Below are 24220 nucleotides of genomic sequence, written 5' to 3'. Positions count from 1 at the left end.
ATTAAACCTATAGAGAACTTTTGGTAATATCGCCATTTTGATGATGTTAGTTCTGCCTATCCATGAACAGAGTATATTTTTCCATCTTCTAAGATCTTCTTCTACTTCTCTCTTTAGGGTTCTGTAGTTTTCATTGTATAAATCTTTCACCTCTTTTGTTAGGTTGATTCCCAAGTATTTTATTTTTTTTGAGGATATTGTGAATGGAGTGTTTTTCCTCATTTCCATTTCAGAAGTTTTGTTGCTGATATACAGAAATGCCTTTGATTTATGCGTGTTGATTTTATATCTTGCCACTTTGCTGAATTCATTTATTAGTTCTAGTAGTTTCTTTGTAGACCCTTTTGGGTCTTCTAGGTATAGAATCATGTCATCTCAAATAGTGATAATTTAAGTTCTTCTTTTCCTATTTTTATGCCTTTAATTTCTTTCGTCTGTCTAATTGCTCTGGCCAGTGTTTCGAGAACTATATTGAATAGAAGTGGTGATAGAGGGCATCCCTGTCTTGTTCCAGACTTTAGAGGGAATGCCTTTAACTTTTATCCATTCAGAATGATGCTAGCCTGAGGCTTAGAATAGATAGCTTTTACAATGTCAAGGTAAGTTCCTGTTATCCCTAGTTTTTCTAATGTTTTGAACATAAAGGGATGCTGTACTTTGTCGAATGCTTTCTCTGTGTCTATCGAGATTATCATATGGTTCTTATCTTTAAGTTTATTGATGTGGTGAATAACATTTATTGATTTCCGTATATTGAACCATCCTTGCATCCCAGGGATGAATCCTACTTGATCATGGTGCACAATTTTTTTGATGTGTTTTTGTATTCGATTCGCCAGAATTTTATTGAGGATTTTTGCATCTAGGTTCATTAGAGATATTGGTCTGTAGTTTTCTTTCTTTGAGGTGTCTTTGTCTGGTTTCGGAATCAGGGTGATGTTGGCCTCATAGAATGAATTTGGAAGAGCTCCCTCTTTTTCTATTTCCTGAAATAACTTGAAAAGTATTAGTATTAATTCTTCTTTAAAGGTTTTGTAAAACTCCGCTGTATACCCATCTGGTCCTGGGCAAGGGTCTTTGTTTCTTAGAGGTCAATCTCACGTGCAAAATAATAGCATCTTCCTATCACTCATCATTTTTTACTTAATTTTGTTTTAAATAAAATTTAACCCCTGATATAGATATTAGTTTCTCCTCACTAGATGTTAAGTGCCATAAGAGTTTAAATGTTTTTCACCACTGACTTTGCAGTTTTCTATAGAATATAGTCAGCATTCAATTACTATTGCCTGAATAGAAAAATGAGCAAATAGGGTATATATTGTGAACTTGGGTTTCAAAGTCATGAGGTTTCCTTTTAAAAATGAATATTAACATGTGTTGATTAGATAAAATTAACGTAAAAAAATTAGTATATTGCCTAAAATACTTAATAAATGTTAGTGATGAAAAATCAAATAATATTACTAAGTAGGGTCTAGGTTTAGGAGCATAATGGAGAAACAGCCTAAGTTATTAATATGTGAATTTTTAGGGACTTTAAATTTAATTTAGGGAGCTTCTTTTACATTACGTAAATAACTGCATTGAGTTGGTGTGGTTGCTGACTTGTACAATTTGGGGATAAAGTAGAGATTTTATGACAAGTCTACCTTTAAAAGAACAGGTGAGTCAACTGAGCAAAGTAAGTCTTTGGAGTACGTTCCTGCCCTGGGCATTCTCTCTATGTATGTGTGTGTAGATTTAAACATGTGAGTATACTTGTTCATTATTTTTTTTTGATTTTTAATTTTACAAGTTTAATAAACTATGGGTTTAATACATTCACTTTACACTATCAGGGAATGCAGAGTGACTTTTTGTTATGTATTTTGTCAAAAGTACAATCACAGGCAGCAAGGGAATTCATAACATTTTTAATTAAAAAGAGATTTTCATGCTTATAAAGATTAAGCATAATTACTCTGTGGTCATCTTCTGAGTGTGAATACCAGAGATAGCAATAGTTTTACTAAAAATTTCATTAAAAGTCATCAGTACGATTGTCTCAGTATGAGTTGGGAAATTTATCTTCCCTTAAAATACTTAATTGAAGAGTATAAAATGAAAAATAAGTTTACCAATCTAAGAGGTACTTACTTCTGTTTGCATTGAGAAGTCAAAGATAAATAAAACATGTCAGTTTCCCAAGATAACTATAAGCTAATTAATAAATGATACATATGTATATATTATTAAGATTTTTATAAGAAGTGTGATAGAAAGGGAAGAAAAAGGAGCTAGGGAACTTCAAGAAGATGATGGGACTTAAGTTGAACATTGAAGGGTAGAGCTTATGCAGGTAACAAGCAGGATTGAAAATCTTCTATTGGGAGAACAAGGTAAGCAAACCTACAGAGAAGGTATCCAGAGAACATTGTATGTGGAATAGATAATAGAGTTGATGTCAGATGGTGGACTATCCTTGCTAGTTTCTAAAGATTGTCCCCCCAATCAGTCCCAGCAGCCAGTACCCATGCCCTTATATAGTACCTCCCTTTGAGTCTTGACTATCACTGTGACTCACTTTGCTACTTGAGCAATGGCTTGTCTCTCCCACTTGTTCATTATTAATGGATTACATATTTGTAAATTTACCTGCTCACTAAAATTTATTTGTAGTCTCCAAAGATCAATTCTTATGGTGTTTAATTTTCAGACACACTTGTGCAGAGAACAGTGTAGAATCTGAGTGCCTGATAGCCATGTTCCCAGTTGAAGTCAAACAGCAATGTTCTATCTTCTCATTCCACTTCTCAAGTGTTCTTTTTGCTCTTTACTGCCACATATTTTGCATTTTCATATGGGGTATTTTTGGTGATTTCTGTATTTATAATGGCCCTAAAGCTAAATTGCTGTCTAGTGTTCCCAAGTACATGAACACTGTGATGCGAATTATCGAAAAACATGCATGTATTAGGTCAACTTCATTCAGGCATGAATTATAGTGCCTTAGCCATCAGTTCAATGTTAATAAATCAACTATATGAATTAAATTGGTGTCTTTAAATAAATATAAAGGGAAGATAAGGCTGAGTATTGATTGGATGATGAAAATGTGACTTGCTGAAATCTAACCCTCTATTTCCTCTGGGAACAAAGATTTAGTACTTCCTAATTCAGTGTATGTAGTGACTTTATAAAATGTAATTACTATAAATAACAATGAGTTGTATATGTATTGGGATCTTTCAGCAGGTTCAATGTGCAAATGAGTGGAGAGATAAATATTAAGCATATTAATAGAAAATAGATGCCCCCTTAACTGTTTATTAGGTAAAGTAAATAGGGGGTGCCTCTATCTCACTCCCAAGAATGAAAAAACACTTCCCAAATTATTTCCCTCGGAACTTCCTCATCAGATAGTAAAAATGCTGATCCCTCACAAAAATTCCCCATGAACAAAAAGCATATGCTCCAAAGGTCTTCTCCACTAGGGAATAAATGTTGCAGAAAAATTAATAGCATAGACTCTGGAATGCAGTAAGCCTGGGCTCAGATATAGTCACCAGCAATTCTTACCAGTGACTTTGGTTAATAACTTAACCTCACTGAGCCTCAATTTCCTGATCTATAAAACGAGGACAGTAATACTGTCTTCTTCATAGTGTTGTTGTGAGGCACAAGTGAGATTCCCAAGAATGGTGATTAACATGGGCTTTGATACACAGCACATATTCAGCTTTTGTTGGCTGCTATTGTTTTTATTATTGGAATAACAATATTTTTTGGAAAGTTGGATTTCATTTCTCCAAGAATGATAAAACTCACAGTTTGACAGAACTGGATTGGGATAATAGAAAATACTCTTATGCTCTTCCTGTTTGAATCCTCTTTCTACTTCTCCCCTTTCCTGCCTCTAGTATTTCTTTCAGAAGCCCAAGCACTTTGATTCTGACACACCACATGAAAATCCTGGTCCAGGCCTTGATATGGGTGTATTTTCATGGACAAAGAAAAAGGCAGGACTAGGAGCTAAGAATGGGGTAGAGGGAGGAAGGGGCAGTTCCCTCTCCCACGGGTCCTGTGGAGCTGGAGCTCACCCTCAATCTGTCCTCTCTATTCCCCATCCTTCATTAAAAGGAATCCCCAAACTGATTTTAAATTGATTGCCTGAAAACTTCCTGAAGAAATAGATATCCCTGCTGATGAATACTATGGATTTTGATTTTCTTTTTTTTTTATTGTTGGTCATTCAAAACATTACATAGTTCTTAATATATCATATTTCACAGTTTGATTCAAGTGGGTTATGAACTCCCATTTTTACCCCGTATACCGATTGCTGTATCACATCAGTTACACTTCCACTGATTTACATATTGCCATTCTAGTGACTGATTTTCATTAGGATTTTGGTGCATCAGAGACGCTGGTCTCTTAAAGAGCATCTAGGCACAGTGAGATGATTCATTTTGTGTGTCAACTTGACTGGTCACAGAGTACCTAGACATTTGGTAAAATATTATTCTGGCTATGAGGATATTTTTGGCTTCAGATTTCCATTGGAAACGGTTGACTGAATAAAGCAGATAGTCCTCCCCAACGTGAAGCCTCATACAATCCGATGCAATTTGTTGAAGGCCTGAATACAACAGAAAGGCCGAATAAGAGGAACCTCCTGCTATCTTATTGCTTTCACGCTGGGACATAATTTTTTTTCCTGTCTTAGATCTTGAACTGAAGCATTGGCTTTCCTGGATCACCAACTTGCTAATTATGGATCTTGAGACTTGTCAACCTCCATAACCACATGAGCAAATTCTTTATCATAAATCTCTTTCTGTATTTCTCTCTACTGTTTCTATCTATTTACACACACACACACACACACACACACACACACACACACACAATTGATTCTGTTTCTATGGGAAATCCATAAACAAGGGCTGGGAAATGCGTGGCACACAGGTCGCATTGTCCTCCTATACCTGGCAAACACTATTTCCCACTGAGAACAGTGACGGAGCTGGGCTCAGGGTTTAGTGCTCTCAACTTCTGCCCCAAGGCTCTTTTCATTTCCTGGAAGCCTCCATCCAGATGAAATATCCTCTTCAGGTCAGTGGAGGCCATATAGACTCTCAATGTGAAGTGGGACAAAGACTTTTCTGAACATATGACAAACCCAGGGATCTGACTGCTAAGCCTTGAATTTCTGTTCCACTAGTTGCAATTTGTGCAGCATCGAGAGGGCTACTTAACCTTGTAAGCCTAGGTTTTGTTATCTGTAAGAGGAGGAAAAAATTATACTATTTCCAAAACAATGTTGTTAGGATTATATGTAAAGTAGTGTGCTGTTTAGCATATAGTAAGGTTAAAAGATTATTCATGATATTGTTACAGTGCTAAGGCATTTGGCATGGTGGCACATGCCTATAATCCCAGCTACTTGGGAGGCTGAGGCAGGAGGATTGCACATCTGATGGCAGCCTTGACAATTTAGTGAGATTTTGTCTCAAAAATTGGGACAAGAATGGGATTCTAATTAGAATAAGTTACACTCCATGTATGTATAATATGTCAAAATACACCCTATTGTAATGTATTTCTAAAAAGAACAAATTAAAAAAAAAGGCAGGGAGGATGTAGCTTAATGGTAGAGTACTTGGGAGTCAATCCTCAGTACCAAAAATAAATAAATAAATAAATCGCCTGAATGAAGTTTACCTAACACTCGCATATTTTCCTATAATTCACATCACAGTGCTCATGCACTTGGGAACACTAGACAGCACTTTAACACTATGATTTAGGGCTGTTATAAATACAGGTATCACCAAAAATATCCCCTATGAAAGTGCAACAGTAACCACCATGATCAAGTTGTGCGGTAGAAGAGAGAGATTGGGCTCCACCAACATATCAAGGAAAAGTTGGATTTCATAGCCAAGAAGCATGGTGGGTGAGAATCATTGGATGGAAAAATCTCTAAGAGGAAATATCAGTGGTAGAGGAGATCCTAACTAAACCAACATGACAGGATTCTTCCTGAAGCCAGGCCAGGCTGATCACATGTCACTTATGGATGATGGAGGATGAAGGACCTGACCAGTATTGAGGGCAGAGGATTCTGGCTAAATCAACTTAACAAGATTCTTGCTAAAACAGCAATGTGAAGATGGATATGAAGACTAAAATTGGAGGACTAGTTGTGAAGAAAATTCAGAAGACCATGACTAAAGTTGAGTCGAGGAGACTCTGTCAGTAAGCATTCAAAAATGTTAGCTTTTAAACAAACTGTCCCTGAGGCTACTGTCAGATTCACCCAGCTTAGTATTATTTATTGAAAATTCCAAGCAAACTTGATCAGATGGTAAACCTGTGGGGTTTGTGTGGATACTCACCAAATCAACTATGCCAATGTTATTCCAGCCTTGCATTATAGGGAGGAAAGAGATAAACATGGGGATGACCCAGCAGCCTCCCAGCATTAATGCGATGCGCAGAGGGGTCATCTTGTTCCTGTAAACCAAAGGCTGGCAGCAGATGGCATAATACCTGGGGAGACAATGGAGGGGATGGGGCCATGGGCAAGGGAAGGAGTAGGGAGAAGAATAGATGAGAGAAGAGGGGACAGAGGGAGGGGAAGAGAGGGGTGTAGAGAAGGGGAAATAGTAGATGAGAAGAATTGGAGACAGAAGCAAAGAATAAAAATAAGAAAGAAAGAAAGAAAGAAGAATAATGGGAGATAAAGGAAAGAGCAGACAATACAGGAAGGGGAAAAGGGAGGAGAAAAGAACAGAGAAAATAAAATAAGCAATTATGTGATAATATATGTTAACATATGGCCAGTGTTCATAAAAGTATACTTTAGATCTCATCTGAAAACGGTCACCTGGAGTGGCTCCACATCCCTCTTGATAACCCATTATCTGGAGATGTCTGACACATCTGAGGGTCTTCTCAGTTTCAGGCACAGTTTCAAAGATACCTTCATGCCTGGGCATTTAGGAGCTTCTGCCCAGCCATCTGGGCTGCAAGTCCAGGCATCGTAGCTTCTCTGGTTACAATTTGAGGGACCCACCCAGGCTTTGTCCTATGTCAAATTTGTTCCCTTCCTTGTTTTTTTAAATTTTTTTTTTGTATTCTAATTAGTTGTACATGACAGCATAATGCATTTCTAGTCTTTGTACACAAATGGAGCACAACTTTTCATTTCTCTGGTTGTGCATGACGTAGAGTCGCACCATATGTGCAGTCATACATGTACCTAGGATAATGATGTTCACTCATTCCACCATCTTTCCCGTACCCATGCCCTTCCCCTCCTCTCCCTTTCCTTTGCCCATTTTATCCACACACCCTCCCCTATTATGGATCAGCATCCACTTATCAGAGAAAATATTCAACCTTTGGGTTTTTTGTTTTGTTTTGTTGAGTACTGGGAATTAAACTCAGGGGCAGTAGACCACTGAGCCACATCCCCAGCCCTATTTTGTATTTTATTTGGAGATAGTGTCTTACTGAGTTGCTTAGCATCTTGCTGTTGCTGAGGCTGGCTTTGAACTCACTATCCTCCTGCCTTGGCCTCCCAAGCCACTGGGATTACAGGCATGTGTTACCATGCCTGACATGGCCTTTGTGGTTTTAGGGATTGGCTTACTTTGCTTAGCATGATATTCTCCAACTCCATCCATTTACCTGCCATAATTTTATTCTCTTTTTAAAATTTTTTTTAGTTGTACACAAACCTTTATTTTGTTTATTTATTTTTATGTGGTGTTTAGGATCAAACCCAGGGCCTAGTGCATGCCAGGCGAGTGCTCTACCACTGAATAATATTCCATTGTGTATATATACCATGGTTTCTTTATCCATTCATCTATTGAAGGGCATCTAGGTTGCTTCCACAGTTTAGTTATTGTTGCCTTCTTCTTATCACCTGCCTGCACTGAGGAGGTATTCTATGTCTGCATTCTTTAAACTGTGGTCCAGGGATTCCTCTCTATTCTCCCTTCCTCAACCTGCATCAGAATTCACCTGAGGAGGCCTTTTTTAAATGCAGAGCTCAAGAGTCTTCTGAATCAGAGCCTGTTGGAGCCACCTGGAGTCTGCATTTGACCACAGGAGTCATTGCTGTTGTTTGCTAAGTATGTTCTATGTCTTTCCTAGGGGCACATGCACTTCCTGGCCTTAAGTTGGGGGAACCAAGTGACTGGTTTGGGCCCATGAGTCATGAACAGAATTCACATGCATTACTTCTGGGACAGCCAATTTAATTGTTTCTCTGATGCCAAGAATGTAAAATTCCAAATATTTTCTCCTCCATCATTTTCTACATATTGATTGAGAACCCCTATCCTCCTGGGACTCACTGCTCACCCTTTATTGAATCCACGTCGTCTCTACAGCACTTTCTTCCTATTTCCAGGTACAGGTATAATCTGCTTCACGAAGAGCCCTCATCTTTATCTCCCAGATATTATGCCCCTACATGATATTTCACCCTGAGAGACCACCCCTTCTATGCCCAGGCATGGCAAGGAATTTGCCAACATGCACAAGACTATGGGAGATCAACTACTTCTCTTTGGAAGAGTCATAAAATAAGTACAAAAAGACAGGCTAGAGACGAAGTCTTTTCTGTAAGATTTTTGTACTATTTAATAATAAGCCACCCCTACATGCCCCTAATCTTATGCAGTTCACTTTGTTAATTTTTCCCACCTCTTCTTTTTTTTTAATTCAAAGCATAACTAATATAACAATGGCTATATTCTTTGAAGAGGTGGTGGTAGGATGGGTGGGGAGAGAGGGTGGATTAGAAAGAGCCCAGAGTTTGAGCAGGAGAATTGGGTCTTTCTGGAGCTGGGAGGGACAAAGTCTATCCTTCCCTCTAAGGTCTCAAGGAACTGCTGACTAAAGGAACTGCTGACTACATCCTGCAGGAAGTGTTGCCTGGCCAGCAAGTCATGTGGGGTGTGCTGATTGAGACCAGAGAACCTGAACAACGGAGAAAAGAATGGGAGAGGGGCTTGTTCAGGAGCTCAGGTTTTCCATTGCAAAACTGACATGGTCACAAAATAGAATTAAAGACCATTCGGTAATGGAAAGAATCATGATGAGCTAGAATTCCCTTTATATTCTTATTATAAGAAAGGCAAATGTAGCTGGATAGCTGACTTTTCTAGATGGTGACATTAACAGTCATTAGAGGTTTATTATTAACATAGAATTAATGACAGATTTAGAATAGATAAAAAAAGATGCCTTTTTTTTTTCTTTGTAAATTTGTCCCTTGCCTCATTTCCTGCTTGGGGTGTGGGGGGTGGTCTACTTAATATTCTTTCTCTTTGCTCTTGGTAATAGTATCTCAAATCCTTTAGGAATTAACTCTTTTTCCTTTGCAGTATTACTGGGAATAGTAATGGGATTCTGACTTTTCTACCTAAGGAGCAACCCAATCAGACCATCTTCTAGGACTCAGTGTCACGGAGATGACAAAGATGGGAAGCCAGTGGTGTGGCCACATTCCACAGTAGCCTCTGGGCAGGGCTGGGGATTAGCTCCTGCCCATTGGATCTTTGGGCAGCTATGGTCCTGCATCTTCTCAGCTCTCATTCTTTTCTCCTTTCATCGATTAAATAAACAATTTCATATCTTATCCATAAATTCCATTTTGCTTAAACTGGTGTTATGGATTGAATTGTGTTCTCCCTGCCTCAAAAAAAACATGTTGAAGTCCCAACCCTCAGTACCTTGCAATGTGACCTTATTTGGAGATAGAATCCCTACAGAGGATGTCAAAAGATGGTTCATTCGGGTAAGCCCTGATCAAATTCCACTGACACTGTCCTTGAAAGAAAAATTTGGACATGAACACTGTTATACACAGAAGGAAGATAGCCCTGTGAAGGAAGAAGACCAGAGTGATGCAGAATGATACATCAACAACCCACGAGACACCAAATGTGGATGCTAGAAGTTAGGGAGAAATAAGGAAGAGTCCTCCCCTAAAGTTTTCAGAGGGAACATGGCCTTGGTACAACTTCACTGCAGACTTCAAGGCCCTAGAACTGTGAGAGATAATGGATTTCTGTTATTTTAAACCATCTGTTTTGTGGACCTGTGTTATGACAACTTTCACAAGCACCATTGTTGAAAGACAGTCTGTTGCTTACAACCCCAGGCCCTGCCTCATACAGAGGAGTGCGGATGGCTTTGGATGCCAGATATGTCCTTCATATCTTCAAACAAGTTCTTGTTTCATTCAAGACACTTCCAGATGATAGCTTAGGTTATCCTTCAACCACCACCCCAAAGAAGCAACAGAGGAATAAATGAAGAACAGGTGCCTTTTTTGTTGTTGTGTTATTTATGACCTTTGAGGTTTGAAACCAGGTACCAAGATACTGAGAAAAGAGCAGACTTGAGAAATCATGGATGGACCTCCAATGTCACAAAGACCCAAAACTTCAAGAAAAAGACTAAATTAAATATCTTGCAAGAAAGTAAGTGGGTTTGGGGAAGATATCTTACTTGAGGAGATTATTTTGATTTCAAAGGATGTTCACATTTACATGGAATTTACAGAAGAGAACTTTAGAAGATATGATTATTCTGGTGGTCATAACATTTTTATGAAACCCTTTTCTTTTTAAAAAAGAAAATTTTATAGTTGTAGATGGACAGCATGCCTTTGTTTTGTGTGTTTATTTTTATGTGGTGCTGAGGACCGAACCCAGTGCCTTACATGTGCAAAGCAAGCACTCCGTCACTGAGCTACAGCCTCAGCCCATGAAAGACATTTCTTTTTTTTTTAATTTTATTTTTTTATTGGTTGTTCACAACATTACAAAGCTCTTGACATATCATATTTCATACATTAGATTGAAGTGGGTTATGAACTCCCAATTTTACCCCAAATGCAGATTGCAGAATCACGTCGGTTACATATCCACAATTTTACATAATGCCCTATTAGTAATTGTTGTATTCTGCTACCTTTCCTATCCCCTACTATCCCCCCTCCCCTCCCCTCCCATCTTCTGTCTCTACCCCATCTACTGTAATTCATTTCTCTCCTTGTTTATTTTCCCATTCCCCTCACAACCTCTTATATGTAATTTTGTATAGCAATGAGGGTCTCCCTTCATTTCCATGCAATTTCCCTTTTCTCTCCCTTTCCCTCCCATCTCATGTCTCTGTTTAATGTTAATCTTTTCTTTCTGCTCTTCCTCCCTGCTCTGTTCATAGTTGCTCTCATTATATCAAAGAAGACATTTGGTATTTGTTTTTTTAGGGATTGGCTAGCTTCACTAAGCATAATCTGCTCTAGTTCCATCCATTTCCCTGCAAATTCTATGATTTTGTCATTTTTTATTGCTGCATAGTACTCCATTGTGTATAGATGCCACATTTTTTTAATCCATTCATCTATTGAAGGGCATCTGGGTTGGTTCCACAGTCTAGCTATTGTGAATTGTGCTGCTATGAACATCGATGTGGCAGTATCCCTGTAGCATGCTCTTTGAAGGTCTTCAGGGAATAGTCCGAGAAGGGCAATAGCAGGGTCAAATGGTGGTTCCATTCCCAGCTTTCCCAGGAATCTCCAAACTGCTTTCCAAAGCAGCCAATTTGGAAAGACGTTTCTAAGTCTAGCTTGGCCAAGGTTATTGCCGATTCCTGTGGCATGATAAACATTCCATGAACAATGAGATCTCTCAGTATTCTGCTAAGTTGTTCTGTTTCAATTTGCATTATCTACATTACTAGGAGCTCTTGCTACAGAGAAATAAGAAGTGGTGATGTTTTCTTTTCAATTCAACTTTGAAGGGCATGCTATGGATATAGAGTTCAGTTTACCAATCCCCTATACATTTATACATGCAATCAGTTCTCTGGACAATGAATGCCTGCAATAAAGTTGCCTAGAGAGTTCCCTTCATAGGGAACTCAGGTGAGATACAGAACAGAAGTGTCCATTCACCCAGACAGTTTAGAAAATTATTCTTGCATGATCTGGGGTAGGTTGACAAAAAAAGGGGGAGAAATCCTTTATCTCTGTCTTTAAAAATCAGCAATGATTAAAAGGGAGACAAGAATCTTATTTAAATTTAAATTAGGTTGGCCAAATTATGATTGCTATAAAAGGATATACACAGAGAAAAATATGCAATCATGTCTAGATACATTTTACTTGAATTTTTCTCTACATCTTCACCCTATTTCTCTTACAATAAATATGATTTTTAGGGCATGGAATATAAAATATTAGGCTTTTATCTGAAGCTCAAATTATACATCCACTTAAGTGTTCAAGATTTTTACTAAAGCTTTGACACCTTTGAGACAGCAATGTTAAATAAGCCCCTTCATATCCTCTCAATATTTTTCCTCATATCTTTCCTATCTTTGCTCTAAAGCAAAGGATCTAGAAAAGGTTCACTTGAGAACTGGAATTAAGTATGCAAACACGAACACCACTGGATAAAATAATTTATAAAAACCGAGTCTTAGTATTAGCTGACTAAGGGAGCTTCCTTAAAGTACTAATATTTACTGACAGAACAAGGTCTAGATAGAAATTGAATAATATTTTTTATTCATTGTGTTTGCTTTTTAATTTCTATATTTGGCTTGCATTGACCTTGTTATTAACAATACAAACAAAAATGTCCCATCATGAACTTCCCCTGAAACACCCACACCACAACTAGACAGAAGTTGCTAGTCAAATTTGCAAGGTTTGGGAGGCCAGCCAAAGCACACTGGCTGAGTTAATAAATCATAGCTACTACTGATTTCTTTACCAAAGGCTCTCCTGTTGTCTTATTCAATCCTCATAATTCCTTTTGAGGGAGGTACTGTAATTGCATCCATTTCACAGATGAGGAAATGGAAATAGAAGGGTCAGGAAAGTTTCCAAGATCTCAGAAGTAAAAAGAGTCAATCTGGCTCTGGGCCCAGGCAGTCCGTCTCAAGGACCAGAACAAAACCTCTGTCACTTCATTCCTCTGTCTCTCCCAAATCCTCAAGAGATTTAATTATTGAAAAAGTTACTCTAAAAATAACACAAACAAAAAAATCAGGACTTAAAGGATGCTCAGAATTATGAAATACCAAATTCTACAAATATGAAGGGTATATCCAAGCTTGCGTAAATTTGCTAGAGACTGGGAATTCACCAAGTCCTATCGCGGTATACTCTAAACTTTAGGTGTCCTGAAGTTAAGAAAATTACCTCTAATATTGACTTTATGTAACTTCCAATTTACCCTCTGGTTTAATTTAAAATGTATCTAATTGTTTTTCTACATGTTTGTCTTAAAGCCATCTGAAGAGAACACTTACATTCCTCTAAAGTCTTCCTCTCTGCTGGTAAAAATATTCCTAGTTGCTTTCAACTAAAGTATTTTGCTTATCAGGAGATATTTGGCAATCTATGGAAACAGTTTTCTGTTATCCCAACTGGGAAGTAGATACCACTGGTACCCAGTGGGTAGAGCTCAGGGATATATTACTAAATAGTCCATACTGCACAAGGAAGTTCCCCATCACAAAGAATTATCGGGTCAATAGGGCTGGGACTGAGAATTGAGAATCACGGTTTAGATGAGGTGATTTTCACATTAGTAAACATTCCATATCCTTTCTGTTCTATAAAATATCATCTCTTAAGAGTGGGGGACACAGCCACATCATGTTTATAGCAGCACAATTCACAACAGCTAAATTGTGGAGCCAACCTAGATGCCCTTCAGTGGATGAATGAATAAAAAATGTGGCATATATACACAATGGAATTTTACTCAGCATTAAAAAAGAACAAAATCATGGCATTTGCAGGTAAATGTTTTTTTTGTTTGTTTTTTTTTTTTTTTTTTTTTTTTTTTGCAGGTGTTGGAGAAGATAATGCTAAGTGAAGTTAGCCAATCCAAAAAAAAAAAAAAAAAAAAAAACCAAACCAAATGCCAAATGTTTTCTCTGATATAAGGAGGCTGACTCATAGTAGGGTAGGGAGGGGGAGCATGGGAGGAATAGATGAACTCTAGATAGGGAAGAGGGGTGGGAGGGAAAGGGAGGGGCAGGGGATTAGCAAGGATGATGGAATGTGATGGACATCATTATCCAAAGTACATGTATGAAGACTTGAATTGGGTGTCATATAAACAGAGATATGAAAAATTGTGGTTGTAAGTTTTCTGTCGAAGGAACCGCTGAGCTAGAGCCAGCCCAAATTGGGAGTTCATAACCCACTTCAATCTAATGTATGAAATATGATATGTCAAGAGCTTTGTAATGTTGTGAACAACCAATAAAAAAAAATAAAATTTAAAAAAAAAGAAAAAAATTGTGGGGATGTGGCTCAAGCAGTAGCGCGCTCGCCTGGCATGCGTGCGGCCCGGGTTCAATCCTCAGCACCACATACCAACAAAGATGTTGTGTCCGCCGAGAACTGAAAAATAAATATTAAAAATTTTCTCTCTCTCTCTCTCTCTCTCTCTCTTTAAAAAAAATTATAATGCAAAAAAACCCAAAATACATGTATAAAGGCATGAATTGGCATGAACATACTTTATATATAGATATGAAAAATTGTGCTCTATATGTGTAATAAGAATTGTAATGCATTCCACTGTTGTGTATTTAAAAAAATAAAATCAATAAAAGATTTTTAAAAATTAAAAAAATAAAGGAAGAACAACAACAAAAAAGAGTGGGGTGCCATAAGAGGAGCACAATACTCTGGGGAATCCTACAGGGAAGATTACAAGATCGCCTTCCACCATACACCATACCATCACAACTTTTTTTTGGGGGGGGCGGTCTGGGTACTGGGGATTGAACTGAGAGGCACTTAACCACTGAGCCATATCCCCAGCCTTTATTTTTTTTTCTTTTTGAGACAGGGTCTCACTAAGTTGCTGAAGTTGTCTTCAAACTCATGATCTAGAGATAGAACAGGTCAAGTCTACATAGCTACCTGTCTTTTAAATTGCATTTTTAGAGACTTGAAAACAATGGTAGAGGAGAAAGTGAAATCCAGGTGCTATAGGCAGCAGAAAGGCCTGGATAATGAAATTATATGTATGATATAATTTACATATGATATATATATGATGTAATATGCACATAAAAATATAACAAATATAAGCTGTGTGTGTATCTATATAGTGTATATATCTATATATGTATGTATCTCTCTCTCTCTCTCTATATATATATATATATACACATACACACACATACTCATATGTCCACATACTATATAAACAGAGTATAAGTGAGCTGGATCATAGGGGTTTTAAGGCATTAAACATAAACAGGCTGGGCAGGTCTTGGAGCAGAGGCTCTCAAAGCTTCTTGTGTATTAGAATCATCTGGAGGGTTTGTTGAAATACACATTGCTCATAAGTCTGCAGCAAGGTTCAAGAATTTGCACTTCTGATATGCTCCCAGGTAAGGCTTCTGCTGGTGGATTGGGGACAATACTCCAAAGCCCACTATCTTAGTAGTTTTGAATGCTAGGTTAGAAGGAGTTAAAAATATTATTTGAACTAGACAATGTCCATCTCAATCAACACTACTGTCTGTCAAAATTAGCTGAATTACGACAAATTCTCAAGAAAATATTGATTTGCAGGCTAGATGGACAGTGTTGAGCAGGTAAAGCAATTGTCTCATCTCAGAACATATTAATCCATAAGGTCTATTCACCATGGGACATTTTCCATTCTTCTTTAGCTAAAAAACTTTTATAAAGTAGTAAAATGAATATTCAAATGACAGGTAAGTTTCCAGATGGCCAGGATTTACTAAACTGTAGCAAGGTTATTTGCAAAGTAATTTCTTATGCAAAACATTTCAAAGTATTGCTTGTAAAACTTCATTAAAGCTATTCCCCTTCTCGGTCTATTCCCTAAAGACCTAACAAGAGCATGCTACAGGGACACTGCTATATTGATGTTCATAGCAGCACAATTCACGATAGCAAGATTGTGGAACCAACCTAGAAGCCCTTCAATAGATGAATGGATTAAAAAAATGTGGCATTTATACACAATGGAGTATTAATCTGCAATAAGAAATGACAAAATCATAGAATTTGGAGGGAAATGGATGGCATTAGAGCAGATTATGCTAAGTGAAGCTAGCCAATCCTTAAAAAACAAATGTCAAATGTCTTCTTTGATATAAGGGGAATAACCAAGGACAGGGTAGAGACGAAGAGCTGGAGAAGAAGATTAACATTAAACAGGGATGATAGGCGGGAGGGAAAGTGAGAGTTAAGGGAAATTGCATGGAATTGGAAGGTGAGCCTCAGGGTTATACACAATTACATATAAGAGGAAAGGAGGAGTAGGAGAAAAATTATATAAGTGGAAGAAACGATTTATAGTAGAGGGGATGGAGAGAGAGAAGGGGAGGGGAGGGGAGGGGAGGGGGGACAGTGGAGAATGGGATAGACAGCAGAATACATCAGTCACTAGAAAGGCAATTTGTAAATCAATGGAAATGTAACTGATGTGACACAGCAATCTGTATACGGGGTAAAAATGGGAGTTCATAACCCACTTGAATCAATCTGTGAAATATGGTATATTAAGAACTATGTAATGTTTTGAACAACCAACAATAAAATAATTAAAAAATCCCTGTTGTACATCAGCTACCAGCTTCCCCAACTATAGCCATGTGCAAATGTGTGATCAAATTGCTTTTAAATGTCTCTGGGGACACAATTTACTTTGACAACTCTTAGAAGACAGCTGAGTATTTTAAGCTCTATACTAATCCATTCCCTGCTACTCCTGCAATTAAAGAAAATTCTACCTCCTCACTTCCTGCCCTCCCAACTACAGGAAAAGACAGAAGAAGCAAGGAGAACAACTTGGAATCCTATACTTTCAGAACTGTCAGCGATCTCAGCAGTCAACTTTGTGTCTTTGCAATTGGGAACTAACTATATCTTTACTTAACTACTTATTAACTCTGTGGTCAGACACTTAACCTCTCGAAGATACATTATCTATAAGTGGGGAGAACGATTCCTACCTTGTTGATTCACTTAGCGAGCGAATTGATCAAATTATAGTTGAAAACACAGGAAGCGCTTAGCACATAGGGCTTGCTCACTCTCCCTCCACACATATATTTGCACATACACATTCAACAAATACATATTTATTTTATAAATATTATAAATTGTATTTTATAATTATATTCCAAAATACATTTTGGAACTAGGGTCTCCACACTAACAAATACAATTGATGTTACTTGGTTTAACACCTCTCCCAATAGTGGATTCTAAGGAAGAAAAGGTGAAATGAGTTGAAGGTGAAGTGGTATGAGCAGAGGAGTTGCTTGTGTAGGATATGAAAGGCATACACGGTTGTTAAGTCTCTAAGTTTGGAGGTTGATGTTACATAATGAGGGATCACCCAGCAGGGGTTGGCAGGTCAGATATCACCTGGGTAATGGTGGGATTCACTGGCTGGACATCAGTTCTCCCTCCAGGCAATAGCCCAGCATATTTTATGGCAGATCTGACTCCGGATGAAGAAACTGGCCTTTCTGCTCTTGGTATTTGCTTTTAGTATATTTTCGTTTTTTTCATTTCCCGCTGAGGAGGTAGAAAATAGAGAAAAGCAGCAGTAGGTTTAAGAGAGAACTAAAGGCCTCTTCCTATGGTCCCCAGGCTTGGCAAGCTGTCAGCAGGGGCACTCACCAGGAGCCAGGGACAGGAAGGGGGCTGAGAATGTATCCAAGGGCAGAGGCAGAACCTTGGGTTCTAGGATGGAAAAAACATAGGGTTGGGGAGACAGGAGGAGAGTCACTTTGTTAGAGATCTAGAGGATATGGAGATGGGGTATTTGCAGGAATCTCAATCCCCTGTGCAATCTGCAGATTTAATGTTGACTGTGTCCTGTTAAATATTCTTCTGGACATTCATGATAAGAGAACTTGCAAGAGGATTATCAGCTGCTACGAAAGGTGTCTTCTTGAACTACTAAAGGAAAAGGGATAATCTGCCACAAATATCTGAAAACACCTTGGCAGGGGTTTACCTGGGTTAATGAGGTATATTTTGTAGCCTATGAACTGATTATCTGCCAGCAAATACGGACTGATTATCCCAATAATTCTCCCAGACTGAGTTCAGTGGTATCATGCCCTGGAAAACCCTTTCTGGCCCTGAAAGCAGTGACTGGTTCCCAATCTCTGCCCTGTTTAAGTGGAGGACCTTGTCTGTGACACTGCATTTCTTTAATTGTATTGCGATTGCTCATTTTATTCTCTGTTGCTACAACTACTACTACTACTCCTGCACACATACCACCAACTTATTGAGGGCACACTATGAGGCAGGAAATGTCTTCTACCACATAGTGTGCCCTACAATTTCACAGATTAGGAAATTCCTGCAATGACTCTGCAACGAAGTTCTCAACACGCTCATTTCAAACATGTGGAAACAGAGGATCAGAGAGTTTCATACATTTGTTCAAGTTCATACAACCAGGATATGGTAGAAATGGGCCTTAAAACACAACTTCCAAAGTCCCTGTACTTCTAATACTGAGAAGTGGGACAAGGCCAGAGGATAACAATTCCATCTAGGAATAGGAGAGATGTTATGCAATGCTTAAGGATTTTTTTTTTTTTCTGAAGACACAGGAAAAAGGCGTATTTAAGAATAAACCTGGCAGATCAGATAATATTCAGAAATAATAATGAAAAAGCTTTTTGCAGTAATTCAGAAATAGGGAAAAGGAATAAAAAGAAGGAAGATGTATCTAAAAGTTATTTATGGAAATATAGCAGCTATTTAGCATCGGTGTGATCATGGTGGACAAGTAAAAGATGACCTCAAAGAATTGCATTTAAATGACAAAACAATGACTAATAGATGCAATTTGATGCACAAAGTGGAAGAGGATATTAATTTACAGTGGAAATTTTCACTTTGAGCATTGGATTTGAGAGAACAGGAAGATGCTTAAGGCAAGATGTTTAACAGGCAGGTAGAGATAAGACCTTGGAGACCAATGTAAGGCAAAATTGAAGGAGAGAACAAGAGCAAAGTACAGTTGAAAAATAAGATGGGTGAGCTCTCTAACGGAAAGAGAGGAGATTCCCAGGGCTGGAAGACTTAACACTCAGCTGTGAGGCAAGAGCCATCATAGCAGTCTCTAAGAATCTGCATTTGGAAAGGAAAGCAATAATGTAGCAATATTTGTGGCTAATGTTAGTTGAAGGGCTACTAGATGCTATGCACTGGTCTATTTGCTCTTCATACCCTCATTTATTTATTCCTCACAAAGGTGTGTGTTGGTGGGATACTACAAATGAATACAATTTTACAGATTAAGTGGAACCCTGAAAATTTAAGTACATTCCCAAGATTATACCTCTGGTCAAACTAGGATGGAATCTAGGCAGTCTAGCACCCCAAGCTTTCTCATCAACCACTTTCCTTATTAAAAATATAGAAAAACTAACATTAAAGTCATATCAAACAAGTACAAGACATACCTCAGAGCCTTCTACACACTCAGACAAACATTCTGGGAACATCCACTGTGTGCCTGTAATAGAACACAGCAGTGGATGAGATGGGCCAACTCCCAAGGAGCTCATACTCTGGGGTGAGACAGGCAAAGGAACCAATAACAAAACTGAGATGCTCTGCTTATATTCAATGCTCCGAGGGTGCTCAGTAGGAGAAAAGAGAGTGAAGGTCCTTGAGAGTGAAGCCGTTCAGTCATTGCAGAAGGTGACACATCTTATCTGAGTAACTGATTTAGGGTGATGTTCACCGGGAAAAGAAAAGGGACTCAAGGCACAGAGTTATGAAGAGACACAACTTAGGGGAAGATAATAGCTCATTCATGGGTGGGAGGTGAGGTAGGAAAAGCAAACTGAGAACATATTGGGAAAAACACTGAAAACCAAGCTAAGAATTTAGCCTTTAGTTCATAAGGTATCACTGAAAAACCTTCTGGATCTTTTCACATGCTGCTTCCTCTAACAATCCCTCTCCTGCCCCTTCCCTTACAGGTACCTACATCATCCACAGATCTCGGCTTCAGTATCACGTCCTCAGAAGCCTTCCCTGCTGTGGAGACAGCATACTCCAGCTTTTTTGACTTATTCTATTTCAATGATCAGTAATTTTACTGTAATTACCTATTTCCTATTTTTGCATTCTTCACTAGACTAAAAGCTCTGCAGCTCAGAGCTTTTTTTTTAATCATTCACCACTATATTTGCAGTGCCCAGAAGTGCTCCTAGCAATTAGTAAGCATTCCATAAATATTTGATGAAATGAATATAAAAATACCAGTTCAGATCCTCTGGCCCGAAATTCAATCCAATAAATACTACTATTACATACAAAGCATGAACCTGCCTGCAAAGAATGTGTGAGAAAAAGAAAACTTTAATATGCTTTCCTTGCAGAAATATACTCAATTATATTGGGAAAACAAATGTCATTGTGTGATATGAGTTCACCATGACTGACACTTTTCATTTATACATTACAAAATTGAGCTATACTCCAGGGAGAACATTAAGAAATGTAGACACACTTACATCTAGCACAGGATAAAATATGCAACCTTGGAGTCAGAATCAGACATTTTATAAGTAAAGCTGTTTTTAAAGAAAATCTGTGACTGAAGAACCTGGTGGAGGATTTTGCAGATAAAGCACATCAAGTTTCTGGACTGCCCAGAGAGTGATGATTCAGTTGAACAAATCACAAAGAAAATCTTGCAATGCTTACACAGAACAGCATCCTCAATGAAGAAAAGTATTTTTTAAAGGCAATTTCATTTGATTCTAAATATAGAACAAAGTGCAGCATGTTCAAAGAGAGGGAATCAGAATGGTTAAGTCTGAAAAACATAGCACATGAGGCCAGCGGAAAGATCGAGGGCTATTTGGTCTAATGTAGAGCAAACCTGGGGATGGCACATCTCTGTCTTGTTGTGGAGACTCCAGAAAAATATCTCTTGAACTTCACTCACCTAACAGAAGCTGGCATCTGCTCTTCCTGTCTGCCCAACAGCCCTCTTTCTGGTGGGAACTGTCAATCTTCTAAGTCATGTGCTTCTGTACAGCTGAAAGTCATGGTGCCTCACCTCTGCCCAGTAATCAGAATGTGTCATCCCAACACCATGGTGACTGGCTAAAAATGGCAGGTGTGACTCAAGCAAAGCCAACCAAAGTTCTTCCCTAAGAAACAGCACTTAGGTTTCTTGTCCTACACATTTATGTGTCGAGAGTGGTTTTGCATATGTTCCCTATGCTATTTGCTTTCCTGATGGAAGAATCCAGCTTGAAAATGAATCCAACAGAAATCAGAGCTGAGAAACAGAATGGGGACAAAGAGGACAGATAAAAAGAAGATACAGATATAAGGAAGTAGAGAGGAAGACAGAGAAGGCAAGATGGAGACACAGAGTAGGAGGAGACAGAGTGAAATCTGTTGACATTGCTTCCTTCTTTGTAGACAGCCATGTCTGCCAGATTTTTCAGTTGAGTGAACCAAACAATTTAGTTCCGGTCACTTGTTGCTGAAAGAGGCCTTACTGATAGGCCATCCGATAAGCACGTTGGTAAGGACACTCTCTTCACTCAATTCATTGGCACATATCCAAGAGAAAGTCCTTTTTAAAATCTGCATTTGGGGTAAAATTGGGAGTTCATAACCCACTTCAATCTAATGTATGAAATATGATATGTCAAGAGCTTTGTAATGTTGTGAACAACCAATAAAAAAAATACTGATAAAAAAAAACTTACTTAAAACACAAACTTGAAATATACTCACATAACAAGTCCAATTACTGCACATGAAGTGCTACAATTTACAGTGGTCACCTCAGGGCATGCAGCTGCGAAGGTGAGGGGGGAGAACTGGGGACATTTTATGTTGTTCTTGTAAACCTAAGATATCTTTACACATGTTATGCTCAGGTGTAATTTTGAGTTAAGATTTTTTTTAAAAAAAATTTGTGACTATTAGAAAAGAGATGAAATAGATCAAATGTGAGTTGTGGGATGGGTGAACAAAAATGAATGTGAAGGAAATCTGTCCAGAGGAGATAATAAGGGTTCCCTCAGAGGGAGTATTTTGGGGGTATTTTGTGAGAAAACATTAGCCAGGAAGATCCTGTGCTCTTTGCCTTGCTCTGACTTCACAGGGGACTCCCAGCACTGAAGTCAGAATGTTCTCAAAGAATTGAGGAATGTGACGCCCCAGGAACATTTGTAGCTAAAGTCCAGTCTGGGTGCACTTTTATGTGAGAAGGTTAAGGTCAACCAAAGGGAAAATTGAAGTTTAAAGGTGTATTTCAAAAATTAGTAAAAATAATGAGTCAGCCCTAATGCCATTGACCATCCAATGTAGCCAACACCATGCCCTCCTCTCACCCCCTCATAACTTTATCTTTTAATGCTCTGGTGGAAATTCATTCCCCTTCCTCTCCCCACCCCCTCAATCTCTCTTTCTCTCCCCTCCCTCACTCCCTTTCCCCACCACTACTCCTAAATGTTCATCTATATATTTATTTTATAAAAGTGGAATTATGTTAAACATTTAGATCTGAAAGTTGCTTTTTCTCACGTGACACACTTATTATCTCTTTCCATACACACTATTTCTCATGATTTTTAATGTCTTCACTATATTCCACTTTTATTTTTTATTTTTTTTAAAATAAGCTCCTGTTTTTTAAAAATGTTTTATTTATTTTTTAGTTGTAATTGGATACAATATCTTTAATTTATTTATTTACTTTATATGGTGCTGAGGATCAAACCCAGGGTCTTGCTTGTGCTAGGCAAGCACTCTACTGCTGAGCCACAACCCCAGCCCCAGTATTCCACTTTTAAAACAATGTTCTAGTACAGCTACTTGGCTGTTTTTCATTAACCACAGAACTTCAGATTTCAAAACGTCAGCTACACTATAAAGTTTTTAATGTCATTTTTGACCTCTCATGATCCATACTGTTGAAGCATTTATTTTAGTTTTGGTTTGAAAATAATTTTTAAGAAGGTGATAAGCTTTAATTAACAGGATTCAATTCTCTGGTGCCAAGGAAGAACAATGGACTGAGAACAGTAGTTGGAGAAAGGCATTGTGTCATATTGAAAGAGTTCTGCATTCTGCTTTGATCCAGGAGACTCATTTGGAGGGAATTAGGAACCCAGAGTGAGTGTTCCTTCCAAAGGTACTAGCCTGCATCAGTCACCCTAGAAGACAGGACGTCTTGCCAAGAATCTCATGGCTAGCGAGGACATCGCACCTCAATGAGACACTTGCTTTGTGTGCTTTGCCACAGCCAGGCCCTGCCCAGTTGCCAGACAAGGAGGCACACAGCAAGAACTGGATGATAAAACCATATTCTTCCAAGTTAAAACACTGCCTTGCAATATTTAGGATAAACCCTCCAGCCCGATGAGAGTATCACTCTTGGGACAGGGAGCACTGGAAACAAATGACAAGTTTCCCAGGCTCCCAAAGAAAAGCAAAACAAAACAGAGCTATCTGACCCCATCTCACTTATGGTACTGGAGTGTTCAATGTCCACTATGAGAGAAAGAAATGGAATTTTTGGCAGTAGTGCTCACAAAGAGAATGTGCCGATCACTTTGTTCAATTGCATTTGTCAAATATCTAAGTAAACATTTACATAATTACGGTCTATTTGCCAATATCTCCATTCAAATGCAAGTTCTGTGAGGGGAGGCATCATCATAATATCCTACTGGAGTGAACACTCTGCTCCAGGTGGTCCCATACTTCCCCCATTTCTTCCTCCATGGCTTATTGTCTTACCCTTGATTTTGCCCAATCCTCAAGGTGACCACTAGCCATCCTGTACCCCCAGCCTTGTCTCTCTATGTTCCTCTAATACTTTCAGTCTCACTGTTCATTTCAGCATCAATCATACATGCAGGTTTCAAGATATCCATGTATTTTTTATTTCTCACGTTTACTTCCTGTATTATAAATTTTCATGTGGTATATGCCAAAGACTTTTAAAAAGTCTTTCACTGTCTAAAGTTGAACTGTTGTAAAATTAAATAAACACACTGTCACACTATGACAGGTGAGGGATCTGGCAGTTTGATTTTACCATTGTTCTTTATCTCTAGCCATACAGTGTAGTTTCATTATGCAAGCATATAACTTAGGCACCTTCAACTATATGTT

General features: G+C 38.3%; 1 protein-coding gene across 4 annotated transcripts in view; it reads right to left on the bottom strand.

Moving 5' to 3' along the window:
- The window catches only part of HTR4 (5-hydroxytryptamine receptor 4), a gene marked incomplete at both ends in the record, with an annotated part of 188105 nt that overhangs the window by 84831 nt on the left and 79054 nt on the right, over positions 1–24220 (bottom strand). For all 4 annotated transcript variants that reach the window (XM_081308136.1, XM_081308138.1, XM_081308139.1 and 1 more), the window contains one exon: positions 6387–6540. In XM_081308136.1, coding sequence (XP_081164262.1) covers positions 6387–6540 — 154 coding nt within the window. The remainder of the gene's footprint in view (positions 1–6386; positions 6541–24220) is intronic.

This window comes from Spermophilus citellus (genome assembly GCF_964194105.1).
Source record: "Spermophilus citellus genome assembly, chromosome: 1".
NCBI lineage: Eukaryota > Metazoa > Chordata > Mammalia > Rodentia > Sciuridae > Spermophilus > Spermophilus citellus.
This window is presented reverse-complemented; position numbering and strand designations above follow the sequence as displayed.